This window comes from Phyllobates terribilis, unplaced genomic scaffold (assembly GCF_046119375.1).
Source record: "Phyllobates terribilis strain yellow unplaced genomic scaffold, ASM4611937v1 Scaffold_13__5_contigs__length_258822181, whole genome shotgun sequence".
NCBI classification, from domain to species: domain Eukaryota; kingdom Metazoa; phylum Chordata; class Amphibia; order Anura; family Dendrobatidae; genus Phyllobates; species Phyllobates terribilis.
In genome coordinates this window covers 234640091-234662256 of record NW_027362773.1, presented here as the reverse complement: position 1 = coordinate 234662256, position 22166 = coordinate 234640091, and the positions used below count along the sequence as shown (strand labels likewise).

General features: G+C 40.7%; 1 protein-coding gene across 1 annotated transcript in view; it reads right to left on the bottom strand.

Annotated features, from left to right (window-relative positions):
• Positions 1–20330, bottom strand: part of TOX3 (TOX high mobility group box family member 3) — a 150158-nt gene extending 129828 nt beyond the window's left edge. The window contains exon 1 of the mRNA XM_073659353.1: positions 19505–20330. Within this exon, the coding sequence (XP_073515454.1) occupies positions 19505–19603 (99 nt within the window). The 5' untranslated portion in view covers positions 19604–20330. The remainder of the gene's footprint in view (positions 1–19504) is intronic.
• Positions 20331–22166: the final 1836 nt, after the last annotated feature.

Here is a 22166-nt window from a genome sequence, read left to right as displayed (position 1 = left end):
ATTACCTCTTGAAGCTCATCAAGAGAATGCCAAGAGTGTGCAAAGCAGTCATAAAAGCAAAAGGTGACTACTTTGAAGAACCTAGAATATAAGACATATTTTCAGTTGTTTCACACTTTTTTGTTAAGTATATAATTCCACATGTGTTAATTCATAGTTTTGATGACTTCAGTGTGAATGTACAATTTTGAAAGTCATGAAAATACAGAAAAATCTTTAAATGAGATGTTTCCAAACTTTTTGTCTGTACTGTATATATAAAATCATCAAGATTAACAGAAATAAATACTTGAAATAGATCACTCTGTTTGTAATGACTCTATATAATATATGAGTTTCACTTTTTGTATTGAAGAACTGAAATAAATTACCTTTTTGATGATATTCTAATTTAGTGAGATGCACCTGTATATATTAGACAACAATATGGTTATGGAGTTAACTTACACTCGAAAGAACTGTTTATATAAAACAAATATCAATAGATAATCAAGTATCAAGACTGAGTAGAGCAACGAAGCACTAAAAGCTTTGTGCACATTATAATATCAATGGGATAATCTCTTGTTGGTCCATTAAGTGCCATCACAATTTACAACTTCCTAATGATGAGATAAGGTATATAAAACTACATCTGCATCTGACAATATATTTTTTCCATCTGAAACCTGTTGTATCTCAACAATCTCTCTATAATATTTATGGATGTTTTCTGCATACAGAACAATTCATGATAACCGAGGACTTGTTTCCATTTCTCAGATATAAGAATCAACTAATATTACCATTTTCTTATCATTTTAACTTTACGGACAAAGCAATATTTTTAATAAAGCCATATTTGGAACCACTTCAATGGACAGTCCCAGACCAAAAAAGGGAAGGCTGACAGCACTCACCAAGATGGATGCTCGTTCAAAGTTTCAAGGAACCCACTTGGAGGACTAACAGCATAGGGGCAAACAAACAGAGTCCAGTCTACGGTGATGCACTTTAAAAGTTGAAGTTTATTCCGCCATCACACAACATTTCAACCGGTCATAGGTCTTTATGAAGTATCATACTTGAGAAAGACTTAGGACAGGTCAAAACTTTGTATGATGGCGGAATAAACTTCAACTTTTGAAATGCATCACCCTGGACTGGACGATGTTTGCTTGCCCCTATGCTGTTAGTCCCATGATATAGTCCCCATTATTTAAATCATTTCTCTGTTGGGCATAAAATAAAAATATCGAGATACAAATTTGGCAAATCACACAGATTTTACAGGAAAATTCCATTTGCAGTGAAGTTATAAAATGTTCCTTATAGTGTTCTTGGGTCTTTTCTCTGCTCACCTGTCCCACCATCCAATTATCCAGTGCTCTGGCCCTCTTCTTTTACTCTTCCCCTGTAAGGTGGAGCCTCTATACTCCCGGCCAGCACCACCAGCATTACAAGGCCTCTAACATCACTGTGATTAAGGCTGTCACTTGGATGGCATGCGTTGTTTCGCCAAGACATGCACCCCAACGGCACGAAAGGCAGAGATGTCAGAGATTGCTCATACCAAAACTCCTGACATGGAGTGAAGAAGCTGAAGAGAATTAACCCAATGGTGAAATAGGGAAAAAAAGATGGTGTGCAACGGGGGTGGCAGGACAGAGGAGTAGTAAGCAGAGTATTATTTTGTTTTTAACCTCTTGCCTGGCCCTCTGCAGCTGGACACCATTTTTCTGAATTTATGTGGCGCAAATTACAAAAAAATTTTGTATTCTTGCAAACTTTGAGGAGTATTCAGTTTCACTCATTCTCAACATATGCTACCCTGCTTAGATGTTATAATCATACATATTGATCAGTGTGCTCTTAGGTGTTCTTTTTATTTACTCCGGTCTAAGTGCACAATGCCAAAGAGAAGAAGCTGACTACTGCTCTCCTGATTTTATTGGCTTACCTGCAGGACAACAGGCAGGTAGAAAAATAAGTAGTGTGAATGAGCTCTTGAGTATTTGGTGGGCATACAGAAAGGGAATCAAAGGAACATTATGGGGTGCCATAACAAGTTTCAGTTCTTGAGCATATGTCACCACTAGCAGAAGATGGACATTCGGCAAGGGAATCAAAAGGAGTAGCAATTGATGCCATAACAAGTATCACACATCAAATTATGAATATGGGAACATTTTTTAAATAATTTCCAATAACTACTTATTTTTTGTCTGATCTAACAAGAGCTAATTTACATTTATTTGTGGGACAACCAATAATAATAATAATAATAATAAAAAAAACTAGGACCAGTAGTTTTGGATGTCATGCAAATATTTCAATAGATTGCTCTGGTGGAATCCAGGAATTTTGACCACCACTGATATAGAGAAGAAACTTAATGTCCCATTTATATAAAACTAATAGTCTTGAGTTCTCAACAATGTGTTCTCGTCTTGATAGAGAGAAAATTTTTAACAGTACCAAAGCTCTGATCCGCATTGTTTTCAATGGGGTTCAGGTATGAGTACTGGTCTGATACCCAAGCTAAACTTTGGACTAAAGTTCGGGTCGGGTACCAGAACCCGAACTTCCACTGGTCTGCTCATCCCTAGTCAGGAGGAGAAAGATGCATTCTGTCATACAAGAACTGTGACATCCCCCACTATTATGTCCATGTGTTGAAGGGCCTGATGGAAAAGGGGACCTGTGGTCCATCAGGAATATTGGGTCTGATTCCACTGTAATATGGAAGGTGTAATATGAGTGTCCCATTCTTGTCTTTATATACTAATTATTTAAATTACCATGTGACTTTAAAATTATATAAAAGTCTTCAAAATTATTCACAGTAGTGTCCCCTCACTTCACTGGTGGTTTAGATAGGAAATTTTTTTGCAGACACGGCACCCCTCTTATTAATTGGCAGGTTTGGTATTACAGCTAAGCCATAATTTAGTGAAAAGGGTTGAATTGAAATACAAAACATACGAAATAAGCAAGAAGGAGGTTTCATCTGCTAAAAAAAAACCTACTCTTTCATTTAATGTCTTAATCCCCCTTAACCTCAGCACAGGTCTCCTCTAGGTCTGTATCCTGATGTGCAGGATAACCACAGAAAACTTTTATCTCCATAGCAGTTAAGCCAGCAGTTCAGGATAACTCTTATAACTAATTGCTATTTAGTCGGTTTCCTAAGTTTAATTAAAGTAGATCCGTAGGTTTAAAACAAAGATGAAAGAGCGTTCAGTCTTCTATTTTGCCAGGAAGGATTTTGGATTTATAAAAATGTCATTTTGGATTAGCAGTTTTGTACCGAAGCAAGCCAACATGTTTCTTCACAAAGGAACACAGACTTATTTCAGTGCACTCAAGGTCAACTAAATGGATCATAAGTAATACTTTCAATTGGCTTCATCTAAATGAAATGCTCTATTAAGGGTAGTGGAATCAAGTTTATTTCTGCAGAACAGAGATTGATGCACTCGGTTAAGTCTCCTGCAAGTGAACATAGAGATGATATTTGTGGCGTCTAACAGTAATGGATTCACAAAAATGGCACCTAAGAGAGGAGCGCTGCGCTCATTTCACCGCACATGTTGTCCAGGGTTTGCCGTCGGCTTTACTTCTATTTCAGAAACTTACTTATTAGTATGTAACATGGATCTGTATTTCTAATGTTTTATAAATCATTATTGACTGGTTTAAAGCCATGATTACTTTTCCAATTTGATTTCTCAAGATACGTTTTTTTCTACCTTGTTTGCTAAAAAAAATCTTAGATTCCATGTAAAACCCCCAGTCGTTGATTGAAATCTGATTTGTCACCAGGTTATTGCTATGCCATCTGAGAGCTGCATTACATAGGGACAGAGACCCTGATTCAAGCAATGTATCACTTACTAGACTGTTGCTGCTCTTTTGATTTTATCTGCTGCAGATCTACCAGTTCTCTAAATGCTGAGCTGTGTATAACCCCGCCCACACCACTGATTGGTAGCTTTCTGCCTATGCACAGTTCACACAGCTGCCTATCAGTGGTCGGGGGGGTTATTCAGAGCTCATGAATATGAAGGATTACAGGGCAGCAGGATATTACTCCTGTAGCAGCTAATATAACAGTGATTTTATCGAAACTACTTTTATCAGCCCAATAAGTGACACATTGCCGGAATTGAGGTCTTTATCTTTACAATATGCTGTTTTCACATTAGGTGGAACAAAACCGGTAATAAATTCCCTTTGCCCTTAAGTAAAACTACCTTTGGTTGTGTAAAGATTAAAAAAATAAATAAATTGATATATGACGAACTATATACAGCATTTTTTGTCTGACTTGGCTTGGACCAAATAACAGTGGCAGGTACAAGTGGGCCATGAATTATTAGGAAAACATAAAAATATTTCCAAGTTTCTGGTAAAATTTCTTGGAACTTTATTCCATAAAATGATTAAAACCTGGGTTCAAGGTATATATGTGCAAAGCAACGCGTTTCAAACCTATACAAACTTTTTGTCAAAGCTTCTTTGACAAAGAGCGTTTGTATACGTTCTAAACGTGTTGCTTTGCACATATCTACCTTGAACCCAGGGTTTAATATTTTCATGGAATAAAGTTACGAGAAATATTACCAGGAGCAGGAAATATTTCCTTCATGTTTTCCCCTTTTGCAACACGAAGGTCCGACTGGACTGTTTCATTCGGTGAGCTGGAATCTTTTTTATTTCTATTTGTTATTGGTAATGAATTGTTGCCCGAGAACTCAGTAGGGCTCACTCGCACAGTAATGGCTCACTCGCACAGTAATGGCTCACTCGCACAGTAAAGTCACATGCATGCACCCTGTATGGCTCTGTATTTTGTCTACAGTTTTATTCTGCTTCCGTACTGTATTATACTAACTCTAGAACATTTTATATCTCTAAGCAAGTCCATGAGTTTCTCAATACAAAATCTGTACCTACCAAATGCCATCCATAATACTGGAGTCTACTTATGTGGCCGAACATCCATTCAGGTACCAGGGCCATGATGATACCATATGGCTTAAAGTGACATGAATAGAAAGCTCTGCGATAGAGAATAATAGGCAGAAACTGAGTTCTATGATTCATGTAGGTTCTGTAAGAAATCTCTTCAAATACTGTTAACATAAGCTCAGACAACAAGGCAAACCCCATAATCAGGCAAAGGCAATAATAATAATAAATAATAATCATAAAAATCTATACGCATAAAATAAAAAAAAATAGAAAAAATAATGATTCATTTTCTGTTTTTTTTACGTCAACCCTTCAGTTAAAAAAAAACTTTATTATAGAGGATCAAGTCTCAAGACCTCCATTGAAAAATCAAAACACTGGTTTGAATCTTCTGTAGTGTACGGGCTCAATATTAAAGTCGATGGGTTCACAACACTACACTGTAAGAGTGGTATATGGCCTACAGACGTACTATTGAGTTCACACATCACACTCAGAATTCAGAGCGGTGTTGTGACAGATTGATGGGGATCTAATGACACCGACTTCTACTAATCGGCAGCAATTTACAGTCACTATAATATCTAAAATATTTTTTCAAATGATAGATCAACTTTAATTAAATTGAATTTTTAGGCCAGTTTTTGCTATGTAATCGGAGAGCAGCATAATATAGAGGAAGAGATCTTGATTCCAGTGATGTATCACTTACTAGGCTGTGTGATGCTGTTTAATTAAAATTAGTGTTTTATCAGCAGGAGATTATCACTACAGGGCTAGGTGTCTTGTGCCTCCAAGTCAGCTGCTCTATGTAACCACGCCCCCTCCACTGATCAGTGTTTACTGTATAGTGACAGAAAGCAGCCAATCAGTGATGTGGGCAGGGTTATACACAGCTCATCATTTTGAGCACTGAAAGATCTGCAGCAGAGAAAACAGGGATTGTATCAAAACAACAGCAAATACATCGCTGGAATCAGGGTCTCAGTCCCTACATCATACTGCTCTCAGATTACATAGCAAAACCTTGCTGACCTATTCCTTTTAAACATACTTGGAGGATAGTCCTATATTATTATTATCATTATTATTATTATATTATATTTTTTTTTTACAAAGTAATTTAAAATGTCTTTAGAGAAAATATAATATATTTGTTAAGAATATTCATGTTAATAATAATAATAATAATTCATATTTTGAACACTTTTAAGCCTGTAATTCGCCAACAGGTCAATTAGGCATTTTAAGTCCTTCAGCGTTGCAGGTTAGAATTGACTTTTTTCTACGCCTATGATAAGCAATTCCAACATTAATACTACACTAAGGAGAAATTATTTATGCTTTTAACAAATATATTGTAAAACTGCCCCGAACATGGCTTTTCATATTAAATAAAACCTGCCTAAATCGGAGTGTAATGTTTTCATCCTCAGTGACGGCTCAGTTTCTGCCTCGTCTATAATTAACCCCGTTTCATCCACTGCAAATTGTTCGATTGATGGGTACTCTTGTAGTGCTTTAGGATTAAGCCACTAAGCCAGGAGAAAATGGCCTTTATGTCTGTCTGATGAATGTTTTTCTACCAATTAAAGGGACAGTACATTCTGTTCACGGGTATGCTGCCATACGTTGTTCGGGACACCAAAATAATAGTTCTATAATGTACAGTCAGGGTTTTACGCGATTCTAAATGTTCCATTGTACGCAATATTTTATATGACCTTTACTTACAAAGCACAGGACTACTATCGATGGCTCCTGGCTAGTCTTGACATATTCATTATTCATATACTTTAATTATCGCTTAAATACATCAATTATTGTGAATTGTCCAGGCCCCGAGGTGACTCACACAACATTTATGTACCAATGCTGACAAGCTATACACATATGATAACCAGTGTGGACCAAATCAGGAGTCAAAAATTATTTACCACGGCAACCAATCAGATCTACGTCTTCATTTTCCAATCTCTACTAAAGAAATTATAACTGGATTAGGATTATCGCTATAGGCAACACCTTCAATTTGTACATGCACACTTGACAATAGTCCATTTTTGGCACCACAATCTCACAATTAAAATTTTTAAAGAAGTGGGGGTTTGTGCAAACCTCACCAAAATGTGGCATCATTTTCCCATTTTTGGCCACTTAAAGAGTTTGCATTTACGCATGAGGCCAAGCAGATCCTTTCAGGCCTTATTTCTCTTAAAAGGAATCAATCACCATTTTTTTGCAGTCCCATCTGAGAGCAGCATAATGTAGGGGAAGAGACCCCGATTCCAGTGATGTGTCACTTACTGGGCTGCTTGCTTTAGTTTTATTTAAAAAAAAAAAAAACAGCTTTATCTGCTGCAGATCTACAAAAGCTCTCAATGCTGAGCCCTGTATAACCACGCCCACATCGCTGATTGGCTGCTTTCTGTGTACACTGTGCATAGACAAAAAGCAGCCAATAAGAGGTGAGGGCGGGATTACAAAGAGCAGTTGACTAGAAGGCATGAGACAGTCCTGTAGTGATAAAATCAGTGTTTTATCAGCAAAAGATTATCAAAACTACAGCAAGCAGCCCAGTAAGTGACATCACTGGAATCGGGATTTCAGCGTCTACATCATGTTGCTTTCAGATTAGGAGGCAAAAACCTGGTGACAGATCCCCTTTAAGCCCTTTAAGGAAAAAGTACTTATCTGGTGTTTAACATTATTTCTACACAGTGTTACGCACTTGGTTTTCCCAGAAATAACGGCAGCACATTCATTTAAACTAGCAGCAATAAAAGAGGTTTGTAACTTGCGAAATAATTTATTCAGCTGCTTTAAACCAACCGGATCCAGAAGAAATTGCTCTGTATTTGTTTTTGCTGTTATATTTAAAGTGAATGCTCTCTGCATAGTAGTGTCAACCACACAAGGATCATGGCTATATAACTGCTGCAGCTTTCAATGACACACTTAAGCACATGACCACAAATCATTTTAATAGTCAAATTAGGATTTGGAAATATACAGTTGTTTTCAACCACATGTATCATTTGGCCGAACTGATTTCAACAACCAATAAATTTACATTTTAAAGAATCATTTTTATTAAAAGGTGAAGCTATTTTCCATCAACTCATATCTCAGATGATCAAGGGCTATTATAACATAGGCACCTTTTATTCATTACTACTGAAAGGTTAAGTTCACATGAGCTGACGCCTTAAGAGCCCATGGGCACGGGCCGACTCCTTACGAGCCCGGACAAACGCCTTACGAGCTCATGGGCACGGGCCGACGCCTTACGAGCCCGGACAAACGCCTTAAGAGCCCATGGGCACGGGCTGATGCCTTATGAGCCCGTGGGCACGGACCGACGCCTTACGAGCCCGTGGGCGCGGACCGACGCCTTACGAGCCCGTGGGCGCGGACCGACGCCTTACGAGCCCGTGGGCGCGGACCGACGCCTTACGAGCCCGTGGGCGCGGACCGACGCCTTACGAGCCCGTGGGCGCGGACCGACGCCTTACGAGCCCGTGGGCGCGGACCGACGCCTTATGAGCCCGTGGGCGCGGACCGACGCCTTATGAGCCCGTGGGCGCGGACCGACGCCTTATGAGCCCATGGGCGCGGACCGACGCCTTATGAGCCCATGGGCGTGGACTGACGCCTTATGAGCCTGGACCGACACCTTAAGAGCCAATGGGCGCAAACCGATGCCTTACGGGTGCGGACCGACGCCTTATGAGCCCATGGGCGCGGACCGACGCCTTAGGAGCCCATGGGCGCGGACTACTAACAAACTCCACCAATCAAGTTGGCCACTCAAATATAAGAAGTACAAATGAAACGATTAGGTTGATGCATGTAACGTTTGTACAGTATTTAGAATTTTCATCTGATAGCACTGTGAAGTGCTGCCCACCAATAATTCATATCCCTTTGAAGAACAGATCCCTCACTGGTCCTGAAAATGTCTCATAAAGTTAACATGATGTAACCCTATATTAATACAGTGCAACAAGGCTAGCTTCCAGGTGTAATAATTGCACTTGCCCACCAGCAATCTAGTGCAGGTGATGAATGTTGTTACTTTAAGTGCCCAACAGTGACTATTTTAAGTATGGGAGGAGGAGTGTGGAGAGACAATGATAGAAACTAAACGAAATTCCTTTTAATGAGAACACAAACATGATAAAACTCTATAAGCCATTCCATCCTCTGAATTGTTCCTTGTAGTCCCCACAAATCAGGCAGGGCTATAACGGTGAAAGATATAAGCTGGGTACATGATGGATGTCTTCTTAGTAACCTCTTTGGTCAGTACAAGGATTCTCGGTTGTTTACCATCATCGGGTCACCTCTAGATGTTCTAATTTAAAGGGGCAAGTCTTAGTGACATATTCCTTTAAAATATTTTACATGATGTAAAAACAGAATATAATGTTAAGTCCTGATAAAACGCGATCTGAATGCTATACAATCACAATTTTGCCAACATCAGCAAACTGATGAGTCAGCTCTCCAGCCCAATAATTACCATAACTGCCATGGTCAGCATTTCATGCAGTAGCCTAAGGAAGGCACGTTCATTATATTCCTTACTAGTCAGTAGAATAAAATACAATTTGGCCTTAATGTGCATTAGTCCTATCTGATGATTGCATAGCGCATATATCAAAATGTAATAGACTGACCTTTCACCTTTTTACTCCACAGAAAACCTAATTTGTCAAGGAAATGGTGATGGCCCATTTCACTACATCAGCGATGAGCATGGCCAAACATGTAAAATGTGAACTTGTCAATTAATATTACAGAGTACACTTTTTATTAAAATTACAAACCTTCCAATCATATACTAACAATAGGCGTTGAAATTACTGAGGATGAAACCAATTTTTGGACTGGTAGACCCAGTTCAACCCAGGACAGATTTCCATGGCTCTCCAGCTGTTGCACAACTACACGTCTTGGCATGTTAAGGGTTATAAAAAAAAAAAAATTTATCTAGAGGGCCACAGGTTTAAAGGTAGTTTGTCAGAACAATATTAATGTTCCAACCAAGTAAGGGCGCTTGGTGCACCCTTGGCGTGGTCAAACTGTTCAATGCACTTCCCACCTACTCGTTTTCTATCTTTTTCTGACCCTCTTGCTTGATCGACCTTTAGAGGAGCCAGAAAAGGGTGGAGATAGATGGAAAGTAAATAGGTGGGAAGTTGCAGACAAGGATTCCCAGAGCTCCTGTGCTTGGTTTGTGCTGACTGATTGCGTTTAAAATGTCTATTCTTGGTAATGCTAAATATATTGAATTATTAGTCTGGAGAACTCTACATTAATGTTGACCATTACTCAAAGGTAATTCTTCCATATGTGGTGGTAAAGGTAGTTTAGAGCAATTATGCTATTAAAGGAGTTGTCCCACAATGATAACTTACCACCGATTCACATGTTAGTTGACCCCCACCAATTACAAAAATGCCGATCCTTCAGTACCTATTTTGATTGGAGTGGAAGTCAACTGCACTGCAACTCTATTAGAAGTCTATGAGACTACAAGAGATATCAATGCACAACACTTACCTATTTCTGTCAGTCTCATAGATGTGGAATGGTGCTGCTCTATTCAAATTTGGAGACCGCTATTAGGGTTCCAATCACACTGGCGTATAACACGGCCGAATGCTCTATGATGCTTTACCAGATAGCACTCGGCCCAATGTTATACTAGGGGGCAGTGCAGATCTACGATTATTTTTTCATGCCAATTCGGAAAAAACAATTGCAGCATGCTCCGATACATGGATCCCATACAAGTCTATGGGTGAAGTCTGATGTACGTTTACAGTGACAATGGAGAAGATGGAGAAATTAAGTTCGCCATCTTCTCCACACCTGTGCTCCGATTCTCTCATGTGAGAGAATTAGCTCACACTCTGAGTTTGAGTCAAGTGTCATTAGCATACTCGGCCCAATTCTCTCACATGAGAGAATATATTCCAGTGTGAGCGAACCTTTAATGTGATCATTGACGGTCACAATGGTGGGCTCCTCAGTAGTCATTAACTTCTCTCTATAGTGTGTAATATATTTTGGGATAATACTTTTAAAGGTAGACTCTATTCTTAAAACACTCACTCATAGCATAGTGGTTGTGTGGCATAACAGAAACCTTGCAATAATAAGAAGGGTTTCAATTTATGTTTAGTAACATCTATTCATAGTTCGAATTTCCTCATTGGGTTGATGGGAAGCCAACAAGTTTAGCCTATTGGTGCTTAGAATGTCTAATTGCATAATGTAAAAAAAAAAATACTAAATCTACTATAGATTACATTAATACATGCCTATAACTTTACAAACAAATGGGTGAACTGCATTATTAGGCATATCTTGCAGAAGAGAATTTTAACTTCTTATCATTGCCCCATAACTCCCATCAGTGGCATACAAGCTCCCACTTATGTCAAGTAAGCTAATATGACAATGTGTAGACATGAGAGAATTATGATTTCTATCATTCTTTAATCTATTGGAACGGGATCCACAAAGATAAACTTTCAAAATGAAAAAGATCATTCTTATGGATTATTCTTTTAAATTTACCTAATTTAATTTAGGATGAAGGAAAAAGAAAACCCTTTCGCAACATTTAGTTGAAGTACAAGCTCTGATTCTCTTCCAACTTAATCATATTAAATCTGCTCCGTTTTATAAACAATACATAAATGCCACCGCTAACCTTTGACAAATGTCAGATTTAGAAATTCATCAAGCCGGGAAATGTTCCCTCTGTACAATTAAAGTCTGGCTCTTGTCTACGGGATGCCTATGGGGCTCGATGACAGAAGTTGACCTTAATCTCATTAAATGTAGGATATGTGATCAACCTGTAGCCTTGCGTGTGTTGCTTCTTGCTATTCCGACAATAGGTCTTTAGCTTAGATCACTGCTGCAATTAACTGGACAATCACTGTACAAGTCAACAATGGACTTGAAACACAAAGATTGGAGATTCAGTCAAGATAACGGGAAAGGCTGATCTACCATTTTCTTTGGGGTATCTCTAACATTCTCAATGCACCTGTTACTTTATCTACCTTCACCTGCTCAAAAAATCTCAGAATTCTGTTTTCTTCAGGTTATATTATTTTTCAAGTCTTGATTGATTGATTGCCTCGTTGCAATTTCTCCAGGCGCTCATGCATTGTCACATGATTTACTTAGCCACAGCTGGATAAAGCTAAATTACAGTCATTATCCTTGACCTATATTCATATTCTGACCTTTAAGTAGAATACGAGCTCTTAAAAGAGAAGGACAAAGCCTATAGGTAAAAAACAACATTTTACCAGTGTATTAAGATTTACATATAAGTAGCAGTTTCCATACTGTTGTACCATTTATGTGGAGTAACAACACAAGGGAAAGAGAAGGGTCTAATTACAAGATACAGTTCAAAATGTCATCCTACTCCAAATTTACTAAAGATTAATACTTGGAACCTATGTTAGCTATTATTTCTCCTACTTATATAGCTCAAACATATTCTGCAACAGTTTTAATCACTCAATGTCCCCATTGGGGCTCAGAATCTAAATTCCCTATCAGTATGTCTTTGTAGTGTGAGAGGAAACCAGAGGAAACCCACACAAACATGGGGAGAACATACAAACTCCTTGCAGATGTCGTCCTTGGTAGGATTTGAATCAAGGAAAGGGCACTGCAAAACAACAGTGCTAACCACTGAGCAGCCATGCTCATCACATGGCCATATAATATTAGAAACACAGAGCTACAATATGGGTCTAAAAAAGGCTCTGGATGCCATATGCCTACAACATGGCACCATAAAGCACACTATGTGTAGATACCACAACATGAATCTGTCTGGTGAAACAGATCACATTAATAGCGGAATTAGTTTTCTTTTATGAATTGCATGAGGATTCCCACATTGCCAAAAATATCTTGACTAGAGATAAGTGAACCCAAACTGCAAAGTACGGGGCTTGTACGGGACACCTAGTGCCCGCTGCTGAACTCCAAACACAGACTTCTACCGGAAGTCCGTTTTACAGTTTGGGAAGAAGAGAAAGGGAGAGAGAGAAGGAGATTTCAAAGGGAACCTAGTCAGAGTTCAAGTTCGGATACAGTTCTGGTACTCGAACTGAACTTTGGACTTCAGTTCAGTCAAACCCAGCGAACCTTAACTTCCACAGGTCTGCTCATCCCTAGTCTTGACCATGTTATGAGGCATCAGTTCTATATAACTTGAATAAAGTTGCAGTGTACATGCGCTACCACCTCTCCATTCAAACTCCCCCTCAAAATTGGAGAAATACTTACCTGGGACCTCGTTTTTAATGGTCAGTTAATAGAGATGAGCAAAAAGATGTCCACCGCTCTGGTCCAACTTTCACATCAGTAGACAATGGTAGAGCAGACTTCCTTCTCCACACTCAAATGCCAGCATCTAAGCCATCTCTTGTGAATGCTAGGCCCCCACAATGTCATGACTTGTCATGAGGCCTAGTGATCAATGTATATAGTGAGAAAGTCTTTAGAAAGTGTAGAGTTTTGCTTCAGGTTTATGACCAAAGTGACATGCCGCTGATGTCACTGGCAGACACAGACAGAAGAGGCCTCTGTGCAAGAACAATAAGGGCCCTCTGCAGTCCTATAGCTCATCATAATGCCCAATTCCACCTGCTTTGGAGGTGGAGATGAGCCACATAATCTCCAGAGCCCCTGTGAATCTACAAATAAATCATAAGACAAATCCTACTTGAGAATGTAGATGTAATTATCCTATATAAATATTTTACATACTTACGCCTCATCCCCATAATTAATTAAGAGTAAAATTGACCAAACTTGCTGATTTTAGAGGGATTGGTCAACAATCTGATATGTATCAGGAGCCTCCTAAAAAGGATCAGGTAATTTGCATTAAAAACACCCCATCCTCTTGTTCTTAGGATAGATAAGCCACAGGCTATGTGCCCACGTTGCATTTATGAAGCAGAAAATTTCTGCTGCATAAATGCAAGTCCTCTCCCGGAAAAACGCATGCGGAATTCCGCACGCGTTTATCGCGCATTTTTCGCGCGTTTATCACGCGTTTTCCACATGCGGAATTGCCTTGCGTTTTTTATGCATTGGACAAAGGCAATTCCGCTTGCGGAAACGCAAAATTAAATGACATGCTGCGGATTTTTGAACGCAGCATAAACGCTGCGGAAAAATCCGCAGCATGTGCATAGAACTTGCGGAATCCCATTGGGGACCATGGGGTGCGGATATACATGCGTTTTTCAAGCGTTTACGCTGCGGAAATTCCGCAGCATATACGCTTGAAAAATGCTACGTGGGCACACAGCCTAAACGCTTGAAAAACGCATGTATATCCGCACCCCATGGTCCCCAATGGGATTCCGCAAGTTCTATGCACATGCTGCGGATTTTTCCGCAGCGTTTATGCCGTGTTCAAAAATCCGCAGCATGTCATTTAATTTTGCGTTTCCGCAAGCGGAATTGCCTTTGTCCAATGCATAAAAAACGCAAGGCAATTCCGCATGTGGAAAACGCGTGATAAACGCGCGAAAAATGCGCGATAAACGCGTGCGGAATTCCACATGCGTTTTTCCGGGAGAGGACTTGCATTTATGCAGCAGAAATTTTCTGCTTCATAAATGCAACGTGAGCACATAGCCTAGGCTATGTGCCCACGTAGCGGACCTGAAGCATATTTTTTACGCTTCTCCCTGGCGGGAAAATCGCATGCGGATATTACATGCGGTTTTCCCGCCAGGTAGAAGCGTTTGTGAGGCGTCTTTGCATGCATTTCCGCATGTGGGTTATCAAGCACTTCTCCAAGCATCACTTGGAAAAGTGCTTGACAACTTGTTCAGAATGGTAAAAAATAAAAAAATAAACTTTATACTCACCTTCTGATGCATCCTCTGCCCCGTCCGGAGTCTTGAGCGGCTCACGCTGTTGTGTGCAGGACCTGCGGTGACGTCATTGAGTCATGTGGTGGGTCACATGACTCAATGACGTGGCAGGTCCTTCAGACAACAGCGCGACGGAGGGAAAACATCAGAAGATAAGTATAAACTTTATTTTATTCTTTTTTTTTACAGGTTCTTTGGTACCCAGGTCTGGATGAGAGTCTCCTCTCATCCAGACTTGGGTACCATCCGCACATTGATTCCGCTGCGCTTCCGCAAAATTAATGAACATGCTGCGGATTTTTGACCGCAGCATATACGCTGCGGAAAAATCCGCAGCATGGGCATTGACATTGCGGAATGCCATTGGGGACCATGGGGTGCGGATATACATGCGTTTTACAAGCGTTTACGCTGCGGAAATTCCGCAGCATATACGCTTGAAAAACGCTACGTGGGCACCCAGCCTAAGGCTATGTGCCCACGTTGCATAAATGAAGCAGAAAATTTCTGCAAGTCCTCTCCCGGAAAAACGCATGCGGAATTCCGCACGCGTTTATCGCGCATTTTTCGCGCGTTTATCACGCGTTTTCCACATGCGGAATTGCCTTGCGTTTTTTATGCATTGGACAAAGGCAATTCTGCTTGCGGAAACGCAAAATTAATTGACATGCTGCGGATTTTTGAACGCAGCATAAACGCTGCGGAAAAATCCGCAGCATGTGCATAGAACTTGCGGAATCCCATTGGGGACCATGGGGTGCGGGTTACCAAGCGTTTTACAAGCGTTTCCGCTGCGGAAATTCCGCATCAAAAACGCTTGAAAAACGCTACGTGGGCACACAGCCTAAGGCTGAGTTCACACGATGCGTACTTCATGCGTTTCCGCGGCGTTTTTGCAGTTGCGGAAACGCATGAAAAATTCATGGTAGAAAGGAAGCAATGTTCCCCAATGGAAATCCGCATGTGTTGTGCCCATGATGCGGATTTTTCCGCAGCGTGAACGCTGCGGTCAAAAGTCCGCAGCATGTCAATTAATTTTGCGGAAACGCGGCGATTTCGCCGCCATTGACTTGCATTAGAACGCGCCAATTCCGCAAGACAGCATTTGTACTTGCGTTATTGGCGCGTTTTAATATGCGGATGGTACCCGAGTGTGGAGGAGAGGAGACTCTCATCCACACCCAGGTACCATTAAAAAAGCTGTAAAAAAAAAGAATAAAATAAAAAATAAATGTATTCTTACCATCTGTCGGCCCGCGCAGCGCTCCCGCTTGGTTCCTGGCACTTGCAGTGAGTTGTAGGACCTGCGGTGACGTCAGAGTCATGTGACGGGTCACGTGACGCTGACGTCGGCAGGTCTTTCAATTCAAAGTTGCCGGCAGCCGGGAACTTTGTAAAGTAGGACAGCGCGGGCCATCGGAGGTAAGTATATACACTCTCTCGGGTCACACTATATAAATCCATGCTGTTTGCATGGATTTATATAGCGTGACCTAGTTGTCAAGCACTTTCCAGGTGATGCTAAAATCGCCTGGAAAGCGCTTGTCAATCTGCATGCGGAAACGCATGTGAATCTGCATGTGAATCCGCATGTATTCTGCAGGAAAAACGCATGCACAATCTGCATGCGTTTTTTCTGCCAGGGAGATGCAGAAATGATGCAGAAATTTTCTGCTTCATTTCTGCATCGTGTGCACATACCCTAAGTGGTGACAGGGTGACCATTCAAGAAAGCATGTTCTGACCAATCTAAACATTTCTGAAGTCGGGGGAGATAGCTTTTAGGCCTCCTTCACAAGTCCGCGTTTCCAGTACGTGTGGTATCCATTTTTTTCACGGGTACCACATGTAACCACTATAACCTATGGTGCTATGCACATCTCAGTGCTTTTACACAGACCGTGTATATGTGTAAAACACACGGAGACTTGTCCATTTTTTCCCGGCAGCACAGATGACAAGGGCCAATACAAGTCTATGGGTCCGTGAAAAACACGTACAGCATATGGAGGACATCTGTGTACAATCCGTGTGCTTTCCGTATTTAACATTACAAAGTATAGAAGAAGCTTTACAATTTATTTCTTTATCCTTACCGGAAAAATACTGATGGTAACGGTTTTACATGTATGTGTTTTATACGGACGTGTGAAGGAGGCCTTAGCCAAATGTTCATCCAGCCATCCTCGCTCTCATGTGTACGAGCTGCTTTACCTGTGTATTTTGTATTCTACACTGATCTTTACACTATGGGACATCAATACATGACCCATTTTATAATAAATATAAAGTTATACACACATATACACACACACACGCATAACTTTGTGACTTATTTGTTCACTTTTTACTAAAGAAGAATGAATCAGTTAATTAGAAATAACCCGTCCCACCTTGCCCAGCCATATATTTTTCTCCGATTAATGCTTAACAGCCTGAAGAATTTGCCCATTGAAGTATTCCCATTCAATGTAAAATGACATCAATCCTTATCACTCAGTGGTGTTTGTCACACAGGCTGCATCACTAAAGACAAATATCCTCATTGAATTTTCAATGAATTACCTTGAAATAATGCCCCTTAGAAGGGGGCCATTCCTATTAGGCAGCAAGTGGAGAACATTTCAATTTCATTGGATATGGTATAAGAAGGGGGTGTGCGTACTGGTGAAATGGGGGGAAAAAAAAGCATTATTGGGATGACATTAACTGGATAAGACACAAATCGAATCTAAAAAGCTACTTCAGGCTGTCTTTTCAGGGCTGTTTCTAAATAGGATACACCTCTTCTGCTGTTAGATCGCTCTTGTATTTCGACAATTGTTGTATTAAAAGGGATGGCCTTTGCCTACAGTAAACACAATGTAATTCTATATGCTTAATACAGCACCAACATATGCTGTGGTGTTGTAAAAAGGCAAATTGCATACAAACACAATGCGGAATTTCATGAAAACAAACACATACAAAACACTGTGCACACATCACACACACAAATCTAAATATCCCCTTAAAATATATTTTGGAAGTTAGAAAAGTGAAGTATGTACAGGGATACGATGCTCATTGCTCTCCATGGAAAGAAAACTGTGACAACTAAGAAAATATATATTACATACAGTATATACCAAGAATATATATGACACACACAAAATATGCATTATTGAAACTTTTAAAACATTAATAGAATCAATTCTGAGCCTGAAGGTAAATTCAACACACACACACACACATATATATATATATTTATTTTTTCAGCAGTATGCAAACTACACTAGTACATAAAGGATTAATATGGAAGTTTAGAATAACACTATATACATAAAGTATTTCATCAGCTTTATTTATATACTTGTTTTGAAGGTGAATACTGTTGTGAGTGATTGGACAGAAAGTTACGTTACAGACAAAAAAGAAAAAAAAAAGTATAAAAAAAAAAGGACTAATTGTTTATTTTACAGAACTGTACCATAAGTTATCCATTCCTACATGTCCTTCTTTGTTGTAGCAAAAAGATACCAGAGCATTAGTTTACTAATTCAACGTCCTTATCATTAAAACAATTATACGTGCCACTAAAAGGTCATTTTCTATTTCTATAATCCCCAGGGCATGGATTTATGTGGGACGCAAAAACTTTTACTTGTGAAACAGCCACATGGGATCGTTCTGCAAACCACTGATCCTTCACCAAAATAATAACTGGTCATATGCCAATATGTATAACACTGTAAACCCTGACCCCATGTGTAAGAAAAGAAGCATTGGTGCATGCCCGGGCACAATTAATAGTTAAACTTTCTCAGCACGTAAACTTCTGTAATAGGATAAATAAAGCCACAACACACTTAATACCCAATTGCAAAAAAAAAAATTAGAATATCAACCCTCCTTGCAACAAAAATCCATTAGTTTTGAATAATAAGATAATGTAGTTCTAATTCTCTCCAGTCCCTGCCAGCTGTCATTTGTTATGAAAAGTGATTAAGCAAAGGAGCAGTTTATAATCCAGATATAACATGAAGCAGTAATTTATTCCCCCCCTCCCCTAACAATAGCACAAGAGGCAGGATATGCACACAGTACAAGTCAAACATTCCACACTGTGTCTATCCATTCACATCAAATATACTGTTGTCAAAACACTGCAACGTTATGACAAAGGATTGAGCTAGGATACATCTCATGTAGACACCATGGGTGGATGTAAGAAGGGGAGAAGAAAAAAAAAAAAAACCTCAACACAAGAAAGTTCCTACTACAAAGACTAAACGCCCTGTACATAAATTAGCACATGTGCAGCTCAATATCCCACATCATTTAGTAATTAGATGTTTGATGTGACTAATAGTAAGCACTCATTAATTGAAAAGCTTGATGACACATCAGTGATACTAGGAGGTATTTAAAGACAACCACATTTAACTCCTTGTCTTTTTAAGCTAGGAGACCATCAACCTTTTCCAACATGACATTTCTCTTATAATTCTTGCAGGACCTGAGACACAAAAGCTTATAATCAAAGATCAGGATGAGAGACAGAAAGGAAGTGACTATTTACAAACAAAGAGTGACAACAGTAAATAAAGAATAAACAAATCAATCACCTTGTAACTGTAGTAGTCCAAACATTGGGAAAAGTCCAGATTGGGTGACTCTCCAGTCAGGGCATTACCAGCAGCTGCAGGGTAAAACCTTACATCCATGTTTTAAGTAGTCAAGTTGTAGTTGAAACCAGTCCTAGTGGGAGTAGTAGTAGTGGATCAGCAGCATTCAAATTGTTCTTGGAGTTCTCAGGTGCAGATAAAATACAAAGTTGCAGAGCAGAGGGTTTTAAGGTGTTAGTTCTTCCAGGATAAGGAGCATAAGACAAGGAATTCTGGAGGTTCTTCTGGTTGAAAGATTCAGGGCTTGTATTTTTTGTTTAAAAAAGCAAGCAGCCAAACCATAGGACTTGCCTATGCATTGATGCACAGCAGCTGCTATACACAAAGGAGCCACGCGTTGGGTTATTGGGATCAGGAGATCCCACAGCAGAAGCTGATCTCAAGCAGGACAAGCACCCAAAAAAATAAATAAAATGAAAAAAAAAAAAAAAAAAAAAAAAAAAAAAGAAGCAGAGAATCACTGTCAAACCATACTAATAAGAGAGAACAAAGTAAACTCCAAACAGATCCAGAAGACTTTATTCCACCAGTAAGGGTTTGTGCAATGATGGATACATCAATTTCTATGAAATGACCTCTCTGCCTGTTTAAAAGAAAGGGAGGGGTTGGAGTTGGGGGGTTATCGAAGAACAAAACAAGAAAAAAAAAAAGTCTTTGCAGCCAACGGTTGCAGAGTGGAGTTTAGAAGTGGTAGAGAGACAGAAGCTGCTGCTGGCAGGGCTCCCTGGGAGAAATGAATAGTAATAGGCAATGACAAGCAGGAGCTGGGTCCCTCCTCCCCCCACCACTCCCACTGAGTACAGCTGCTACTGTGTACATAGTGTGGACATACTGATGCAAGGAGGCACCTACTGTTGTTCCAGGGATGCTGGGCTGCAGCAGCTCTCACCTAGGTGGAGTGCTGTGCCTGCACTTCTTCTACACTGCCTGCTGCTATTTGCTGCTTGCCATGGGGTTTGCATTGTCACACAGTCCCAGTAAGATGTTGCTTTGCCTCTTGTCTATGTTTCAGCACAGTGGATGCTGTGTACAGTATGTGGGCTGTGATACAGTGCACAGCATGAGCAAACAATGATGCAGGAGGCTGTAATCTCGCTTTAATACACAGTGACTTGTCTTCTCAGCGGAGGGTTGGTTAATGTACAGGTCACCAGGACTGTATTATAAGTGTTATGGTATAAAACGCTTTGTGGATTGAAATAAATGTAGGGAAATTCTAGCTGCAAATTCAGCAATGTGTAGAGAAAACAAATGGGTGTACTTTAAAATAAGAGAGTATATATGGTTTATTTAGATTGTGAGCCCCAATGGGGACAGTGATGAAGATTTCTGAAAGCAATGTAGAATAAAGGATGCTTTCACATTGCATTCAGTGGTCCCATCGAGACTTACGTCCAAACCCTGCCCACCCCCTCCTCCGCAAAACAAGATTCGGACATATGCGCCTACAGGGCCATAGACTATAATGGTGCCGACAGAGCGAACATGCAGTCTACCATGCATCATTTTCGGGAGTGTACGCCGACTGCGTTTGGGTGTCCACCTCCAGTAGGTGTATATGACCGAAAATGATGCACGGCAGAGTGCACGTTCGCTATGTTGGCACCATTATAGTCTATGGCCTCATTGTTGTGACGCGCCCCCTGGGCCATGGGGTACTCAGTGCCAGGCCGGTCGTTGCTAGGGGAGATGTCAACGTGGCGGTGACCCGGTCCGTGACCCAGGGCGGTCAATCAAAAGGGGATATTTACAGGGGATTTATAGTTTTTATATACAGTTTGTGACGCCACCGCTGCGGAGCAGGTACTCTGGAGCTGGTGTAAATACAGCAGAGTTGGTTTAGCTCTCCACAGGTAGAGCTTAGCTCCAGGACCGTGCTGAGTTATTATGGATGTTGCGGTGTAGTGCAGAGGGTGATGGTGCAGTCTTCAGGGTTTACTCAGAGTTGTTGCAATCCAAGTTACAGGTACCGGTGTAACTTCCCACGTCGCGCTGCATTCACCAGGCAAGGGGTTCAGCAATCCCTCAGGTAGTTCCATAGCACTTAGTGGGACCCCTTTCTGTGTGCCTTTCTCAGTCATCTTCCTGCGCTGGCTCTCACCCTCCTGCCCTGCGCCTCACAATCAGTGTCCCAAGCCGGCAGCCTAGGGTCTTGTTGGGCGACCTGCAGTCCCCTGAACCCTCTGTGGCCACCTTTTCGGGGATGTAATTGTGGCTGTGGCAACTGCACCCTAAAACTACAGAAGTCTCCGGTTTCTAGCTGAGCCTTGTAGTTCTCCACTAGTTTAGGGGCCGGTCCCCTCTCTGCGGCCTGATCCTTCCACGTTCCTGCAGATTCGGGCATACGGGTGGCCTCCAGCACTGCCCGTACCCCTAGGATCCCCTCGTTCTTCCTGGAGCCTTCTTTCCTGCTCCTCTCCTCTCTTCAGTCTGTCCTGGGCTTCTCTCACTAGGCCCTGCTCCTGAGCAGAGCTCGAGCTGAGCTCCTGCTCCACACACTCTCCTCCTCTGACTGACCTGTCCTTTCAAGATGGCTTCTCTATTTATACACATACTGAAGTGCTCCCCTAAGCTACATCCTCCACCACACCCACTACATGGT